We start from the raw sequence: 8,441 nt of genomic DNA on the forward strand, positions 1-8,441 counted from the left end.
TGCGAATAGAGTGGAAGGCAGTGGACTAGGCAGTCGAATGTCATATAATGAAGGAATGGTGTTCGGAGTTTTTTCAAAGTTACAAAAAAAATGATAAAAGCTTTAATATTAATAAAACTATTGTTTTAATAAGAAAAAAACGCCATATATATTCTGTATACATTAATTGGCAAGGATTATCTCACTTTAAAATTTGAATTAAATAATCTAAAGTTTTTTTTGAAACTGAGTCGAGAACTGTGCGTGTGAATGTGCGAATTTTCACCGATCAGCTGTTAGCTGCGCTACTTGGTAAAATTTACAATGATATTCATCAACCAGCAAGAAGATTACTGCAAATAATTCCTTGCTCCACATGTAAATATTAACTATAGCAGCCGCCCGCAAGAATGTCAAACAAAAGATCACGTCCACGCCTCTCCAAAGGCATCTTGGAGATGAAGTTCATGCAGCGCACCAAAGCGAAAGTCGATAAAGAAACTGAGGAGGCTGAGGGACGTGAAATGTATGCTCATGAAATCACAGACAAAATGTTAAATAACAATTCCAACTTTATAATGGAACCAAGTTTTGTGCATTGTGAAAATCTAATTGAAGGACGACTTAGCTTCCGTGGCATGAATCCAGAAATTGAACGACTTCTTGAATTGGAACAAGAGGAGAAAGATGCGGCCACACGTCATGACCAACCCACAGAGGTATCCGATACGGAAATGGCTGCTTTTTATCATGCACAACAAAAGACAATGCAAAAGAAATTCCAGACAAAGGCACAGTTTAAAGGAGGAAAACGCCACAAAGAAGAGAAGCAAACGAATGCTACATGGCAAAATAAAAAGATGAAATTTAAAAAACCACAGGAAGATGATGTTAATAGACATTCTGAAAGCGAATAAATCGGATGTACTGTTGGATGTATTTATTTTTTTGATAGTATATAAAAGGGATTAAATCGCAAAGTACAATAATTCTCAATCTTGTTTCTAGAATATTTATTCTATTTTAATTGCTTGTAAAGCATAGCACATTAGATTGTTTTTAATCCACGTCCAGCGCCTGCGTAAGGGGTCATATGTGTGACCATTTATCAATACAGTTTGACAATTCACTGAAATTTATTAACAAGTTATAGTAAAATATTAAATGTATATATTTCAAGCAAGCAGCTGTATTTAGTTCCGTTAAGCCGTTATGTTCTCACGGGGATCATCTTACAGAGTTTAGAAGGCCATGTGTGCGGCGGTTAAAGTATTATTAGACTCACACTATTATCTAAGATAACTACCACAGTATCCTTTAATAGAGTTCAACTAAATTAGACGGTAGGCGGCAAATAGCATATCTCTCAATAAAGATGATTATTAGACGTGGAGAGTGCACGCCTTATTAATATAATATGAGTGATCGGTATACCTTGGTTGTTATAATAGAAGAAACATCTCGAAGCTGTGGACAATGGGATAATAGGACGTTCGCGAGAGGAGGGATGGTTTTTTTGATTGCTCCCTACCATGGGCTGTAACAATTTTAAGAAACATCGGTCCAAAAAAAATGTATTTTCGAGGCCGTGACCAGTTATGCTAATGTATCGTCTGCCACCTAGATCCAAATGCCGTTCGAAGTAGTAAAACGAATCCGAACAATAATACTCACTGACCCCTTTAAATAAAGGCAGCGAAATACCCGAATGGCCAAAGCAGAAATTTAACATGTTATGTGTGGCAAGAGCTTGGACTAAGTATACACGCATTAAATGATTTGAATGTATTACACTAAATATCTCAATTCAAAAGTAACTAACTCGTGCGTGATCGGCTTATCGTGGGACTAATTTGTTCAATGTACGCATATTTCACTTACATGCAGTTAGAATACGTTGAATCTCTATAGGCGATGCTAATTTATTCCATTGATGGGTGTTTTTAGGCACTAGTCCAAATACATATTCAGCAAGTAATATGCCACCAATATACAGTGGAAGAGTTTTGTTCAGAGTTGTTATGAATATTGAACCACCAGGCTAAATTAAAACAAAATAAATGAAATCATAGTGATTATAAAGTGATCAAATAGGTATGTACCTTCAATGTGTGTACACAATTTGTAAGAAAAGCTGCTTTGTCATCAATATGTTCCAATACCTCCGAGCATACGACAGCATCGTAATAATTAGGCTTTGCTATTGCATGCACTTCGATTGGTTCGATTTTGTATGTTATGCGTTCCTTTAATTCGGTGCTATGCTCGTCGAGATGTTTTCTAGCTGTTTCAATAACTTTTTCGCCCAAATCGATGCCAGTTACATTGGCGTTTAAGCGCGCTAAAGCTTCAGTTAATATGCCACCACCACAGCCTACTTCCAATATATTTTGCCCTTGCAACACTTTGGTTGTATTTATCAGTTCCCGTTTGACGTTTCCACGTGACACCAATCCATCACGTACTAAAGGCACTCTGCAATAATCAAATCTGAAAACATTTGTATATACTACATGTTGAATTCATACCTTATTTCGTTAAGTTTATGTAGTGCTTCTAACGTGCCATTAACATCCCACCAAGATTCTGTTAAGTTAGCATGATGATCGATTTCTTTTTGTGTGCTGCTCGTATTTTGCTGTGTTTCTTTAGATTTGTCTGGCATAGCCGAATGCGTAGTTGATGTATTGCGAAAATGTGCGGCATAAATTAATGAAAAACACCTTAAATAAAATATAAACAAAATCGTTACATAAATAAATGTAAAATTTTAATTAAAAGCTAAAAACCTGTGCGTCTGCCTTATAGGCGCTTTGAGTTTGTGGGCTTGCAGCGACATATTTGCTCTCTGTGTATAGCTAGCTTAGCGGTTATAACTCAATTCAGATCGATCTTCTAACCGGGAGCCGGGAGGAAGCTATGTATGTTGTTTTATTTTTTATTTTTAATCGGGACATCAGCTGTTAACTATAAACAAATATCATACGGAAGCAGTGATGTCATGATTTTGATTTTTTCCCAATTTTTTAATAAGAAAACATCATGCATTATAATGGTGCGTTTACATTCCACAAATGCGTTTCTTTGTAAAGGGCCAATTAATGGCGACTTATAACCATAAAACCATAACCAGATAAAACAGCTGATCGAACCTACCTTATGGAAATCAATATAATCGATTAATGGTGTCATACCATAACGCCAACGCCACAACCATACCATAGCTAATTGGTTTTTGTTACTAAATAGTTAGTTTAGAGCGGTAAACGACTCACACACACGACAATATAAAATTGAAACACCTTAAAGTCGTTTAAACAATGTATTTATTGTTTTTTTCTTTAATAAAATAAAAAAACCAAAACAATCCCTCCGTCTGTGTAAATTTTGAGGTATCTTAATCAAATTTGGTATGTAGGTTCCTGGGCACTCATCTAAGATTGCTATTTAAAACATGTAAGGAAGGCTAAGTTCGGGTGTAACCGAACATTACATACACAGCTGAGAGCTTTAGAGACAAAATAAGGGAAAATCACCATTTAGCAAAATGAACATAGGGTAACCCTGGAATGTGTTTGTATTACATGGGTTTCAAATGGAAGGTATTAAAGAGTATTTTAAAAGGGAGTGCCCCATAGTTCTATAGGTGGACGCCATTTCGGAATATCGCCATAAAGGTGTACCAGGGGTGACTCTAGAATGCGTGTTGTACGATATGGGCATGAAATGAAAGGTGTTAATGAGTATTTTAAAAGGGAGTGGGCCTTAGTTCTACAGGTGGACGCCTTTTCGAGATATCGCCATAAAGGTGGACCAGGGGTGACTCTAGAATGTGTTTGTACGACATGGGTATCAAATGAAAGGTGTTAATGAGTATTTTAAAAGGGAGTGGGCCTTAGTGCTATAGGTAGACGGCTTTTCGGGATATCGCCATAAAGGTGGACCAGGGGTGACTCTAGAATGTGTTTGTACGATATGGGTATCAAATGAAAAGTGTTAATGAGTATTATAAAAGGGAGTAGGCCTTAGTTCTATAGGTGGACGCCTTTTCGAGATGTCGCCATAAAGGTGGACAAGGACTGACTAGAATGTGTTTGTACGATATGGGTATCAAATGAAAGGTGTTAATGATTATTTAAAACGTAGTGGGTCTTAGTTCTATAGGTGTACGCCTTTTTTAGACATCGCCATAAGGGTGTACCAGGGGTGACTCTAGAATGTGTGTTGTGCGATATGGGTATCAAATGAAAGGTGTTAATGAGTATTTTAAAAGGGAGTGGGCCTTAGTGCTATAGGAAGACGGCTTTTCGGGATATCGCCATAAAGGTGGACCAGGGGTGACTCTAGAATGTGTTTGTACGATATGGGTATCAAATGAAAGGTGTTAATGAGTATTATAAAAGGGAGTAGGCCTTAGTTCTATAGGTGGACGCCTTTTCGAGATGTCGCCATAAAGGTGGACAAGGACTGACTCTAGAATGTGTTTGTACGATATGGGTATCAAATGAAAGGTGTTAATGATTATTTAAAACGTAGTTGGTCTTAGTTCTATAGGTGGACGCCTTTTTGAGACATCGCCATAAGGGTGTACCAGGGGTGACTCTAGAATGTGTGTTGTGCGATATGGGTATCAAATGAAAGGTGTTAATGAGTATTTTAAAAGGGAGTGGGCCTTAGTGCTATAGGTAGACGGCTTTTCGGGATATCGCCATAAAGGTGGACCAGGGGTGACTCTAGAATGTGTGTTGTACGATATGGGTATAAATGAAAGGTGTTAATGAGTATTTTAAAATGGAGTGGGCCTTAGTTATACAGGTGGACGCCATTTCGAGATATCGCCATAAAGGTGGACCAGGAGTGACTCTATAATGTGTTTGTACGATATGGGTATCAAATGAAAGGTGTTAATGAGTATTATAAAAGGGAGTAGGCCTTAGTTCTATAGGTGGACGCCTTTTCGAGATGTCGCCATAAAGGTGGACAAGGACTGACTCTAGAATGTGTTTGTACGATATGGGTATCAAATGAAAGGTGTTAATGATTATTTAAAACGTAGTGGGTCTTAGTTCTATAGGTGGACGCCTTTTTGAGACATCGCCATAAGGGTGTACCAGGGGTGACTCTAGAATGTGTGTTGTGCGATATGGGTATCAAATGAAAGGTGTTAATGAGTATTTTAAAAGGGAGTGGGCCTTAGTGCTATAGGTAGACGGCTTTTCGGGATATCGCCATAAAGGTGGACCAGGGGTGACTCTAGAATGTGTTTGTACGATATGGGTGTCAAATGAAAAGTGTTAATGATTATTTAAAACGTAGTGGGCCTTAGTTCTATAGATGGACGCCTTTTTGAGACATCGCCATAAGGGTGGACCAGGGGTGACTCTAGAATGTGTGTTGTGCGATATTGGTATCAAATGAAAGGTGTTAATGACTATTTTAAAAGGGAGTGGGCCTTAGTGCTATAGGTAGACGGCTTTTCGGGTTATTGCCATAAACGTGGACCAGGGGTGACTCTAGAATGTGTTTGTACGGTATGGGTATCAAATAAAAGGTGTTAATGGTTATTTAAAACGTAGTTGGCCTTAGCTCTATAGATGGATGCCTTTTTGAGACATCGCCATAAAGGAGGACCAGGGGTGACTCTAGAATGTGTGTTGTACGATATGGGTATCAAATGAAAGGTTTAATGAGTATTTTAAAAGGGAGTGGGCCTTAGTTCTATAGGTGGACGCCTTTTCGAGATATCGTCATAAATGTGGACCAGGAGTGACTCAATAATGTGTTTGTACAGTATGGGTATCAAATGAAAGGTGTTAATGAGTATTATAAAAGGGAGTGGACCTTAGTGCTATAAGTGGACGCCTTTTCGAGATATCGCCATAAAGGTGGACCAGGGCTGACTCTAGAATGTGTTTGTACGATATGGGTATCAAATGAAAGGTGTTAATGAGTATTTTAAAGGGGAGTGGGCCTTAGTTCTATGGGCGGACGGCTCTTCGAGATATCGCCATAAAGTTGCGCCAGAGGAGACACTAGAATGGGTTTGTACGATGTGGGTATCAAATGAAAGGTTTTAATGAGTATTTTAAAATGGAGTGGGCCTTAGTTCTATAGGTGGACGCTTTTTCGAGATATCGCCATAAGGGTGGACCAGGGTTGACTCTAGAATGTGTTTGTTCGATATGGGTATCAAATGAAAGGTGTTAATGATTATTTAAAACATAGTGGGCCTTAGTTATATAGGTGGACGCCTTTTTGAGACAATGCCATAAGGGTGGACCAGGGGTGACTCTAGAATGTGTGTTGTGCGATATTGGTATCAAATGAAAGGTGTTAATGAGTATTTTAAAAGGGAGTGGGCCTTAGTGCTATGCGTAGACGGCTTTTCGGGATATCGCCATAAAGGTGGACCAGGGGTGACTCTAGAATGTGTTTGTACGATATGGATATCAAATGAAAGGTGTTAATGATTATTTAAAACGTAGTAGGCCTTAGTTCTATAGGTGGACGCCCTTTTGAGACATCGCCATAAGGGTGGACCAGGGGTGACTGTAGAATGTGTTTGTACGATATGGGTATCAAATTAAAGGAATTGGTGTGGGTTTTAAAAGGGAGTGACCCTTAGTTGTATATGTGAAGGCGTTTTCGAGATATCGACCAAAATGTGGACCAGGGTGACCCAGAACATCATCTGTCGGGTACCGCTAATTTGTTTATATATGTCATACCACGAAAAGTATTTCTCTACTTAATATGGTAGGTGTCACACCCATTTTATAAAGTTGTCTCTAAAGTTATATTTTGCGTCAATAAACCAATCCAATTACCATGTTTCATCTCTTTTTTCATATTTTGTACAGAATTAAGGCACTTTTTTCATTTTTCGTAATTTTCTATATCGAAAAAGAGGGCGTGGTCATAGTCGGGTTTTGGCTAGTTTTTATACCAAGATAAAGTGAGTTCAGATAAGTACGTGAACTAAGTTTAGTAAAGATATATCGATTTTTGTTCAAGTTATTGTGGTACCGGCCGAGCGGAAGGATAGACGGTGGACTGTGTATAAGAACTAGGCGTGGCTTCAACCGATTTCGCCCATTTCCACGAACACAGTTGGCCGTCTCCTGTTCTGCTAGTTGAGTTGACATTTCGGTTGATATTTGTTTCAAAACTGCTAGTATCGCGTTAGTGTCAACACTTGCCAATGGATTCGGAGGCTCTATCTTCTCCCCCATTTTAGTCGCTGGCTCTTCCACATCAGGATAAAAGACATACTCGTCCACATCAATTCCTTCCAACTCCATTACCTCTCGTAGCCGTGCTTGAAGTTCGATCTTTTTGCCGGTTGTATTCAATCCACGGGCTTCCAACTCTTTTTTCAGTTGCTGGATCCTTAATTCACTTAACTCCGCGAATTTATTCAACAATTCCTCTTCTGACACCAATTGTAACTGCAAATCCTCTTATTTGCAACCTTCCGCTAAGTTCGAATCACCAAACTGTTGAATAAATAACTCCACTATTCAATAATGCAAAATGGCCTTTATTAAAGATCTTTACAATAACACTACAACTGATTTTCAAAATAATACTGCTATTGCTCGCTAGATAGCCTCTTAAATCCAACTGATTATCGCGCCTCTACTGTTGCTGCCTTTTATACTCTCTGATTTCCTCGTTCGCATCTTCTAGGCGCTTCCATTTCCGGAATTTACTAGTTGGCCATCAGCTATCAAATTTCTCAGCTGTAACTACAGGTGCACGATTTTATAGCTTCTCTCATTGCATACTTTCGGAGTATCTCAGATATATGCATGTGGTTGTGCGTTGCTTCTCCGCTGCGTGTACGTACATATGTGTAGACCATGATGTAATAACGACAAGGTGGTCTATGTAGTGACAGCTCATTTTGAAAGCTCCCAATTAATACGAATTATGAGAGAAAGGGGAAGAACAGAAGAGGCCGCTTTGTGAAACAGTGATAAATCAAGTACTTTTTTTTATAGCAAAGCACTTAATCCAAAATAGTAACGAAACTAATATCTTGTCATTTGTTTATAAAAATGAAAAGTGAATATAGGTCACTACGACTGCCATCATATATATGCTTGTTTACCATAACGAAATTGTGGAAACCAGCTCAGGGAGTGTCCTTATCGGTACAACATCGAAAAAGGTATAGTGATGACCTGCATGAGATTTAACACTTTTTCATGCAGAGCGAGTTTTGAGCTGTATAGGCAACTGCTACATAAAAACACATTTGTACTGAATTAAAGAATTATTAAAGGATGCGATGTAAGCAGCATCATGCGATGTTTATTGCAGTGTGCATGAAAGAAATTGTTCTGGTGCAGATAGCGTGATTCATGGCTCTATTTGAAATGTTTACATTGTTCTTCAATGTTGTGTTCGTCTGCGCCGCCAAACATCAGACATATAAAACAACGCAGCCAGATCGCGAC

General features: G+C 38.6%; 2 protein-coding genes across 2 annotated transcripts; one reads left to right on the top strand and one right to left on the bottom strand.

The window, feature by feature from the left end:
* Positions 1–46: 46 nt before the first annotated feature.
* Mpp6 (M-phase phosphoprotein 6) lies at positions 47–968 on the top strand. The gene has a single exon (XM_067767940.1). It carries the CDS (start codon positions 390–392, stop codon positions 894–896), a length of 507 nt encoding a protein of 168 aa, XP_067624041.1. The 5' UTR covers positions 47–389; the 3' UTR covers positions 897–968.
* On the bottom strand, positions 910–2,928 carry Coq3 (ubiquinone biosynthesis protein COQ3, mitochondrial). Its single transcript, XM_067767939.1, has 5 exons — positions 2,769–2,928; positions 2,508–2,702; positions 2,082–2,454; positions 1,861–2,020; positions 910–1,108 (listed from the first exon to the last, which is right to left on the bottom strand). Exons 1-5 carry the CDS (start codon positions 2,816–2,818, stop codon positions 993–995), a joined length of 894 nt encoding a protein of 297 aa, XP_067624040.1. The 5' UTR covers positions 2,819–2,928; the 3' UTR covers positions 910–992.
* Positions 2,929–8,441: the final 5,513 nt, after the last annotated feature.

This window comes from Eurosta solidaginis, chromosome 2, assembly GCF_040869045.1.
Source record: "Eurosta solidaginis isolate ZX-2024a chromosome 2, ASM4086904v1, whole genome shotgun sequence".
Taxonomy (NCBI): domain Eukaryota; kingdom Metazoa; phylum Arthropoda; class Insecta; order Diptera; family Tephritidae; genus Eurosta; species Eurosta solidaginis.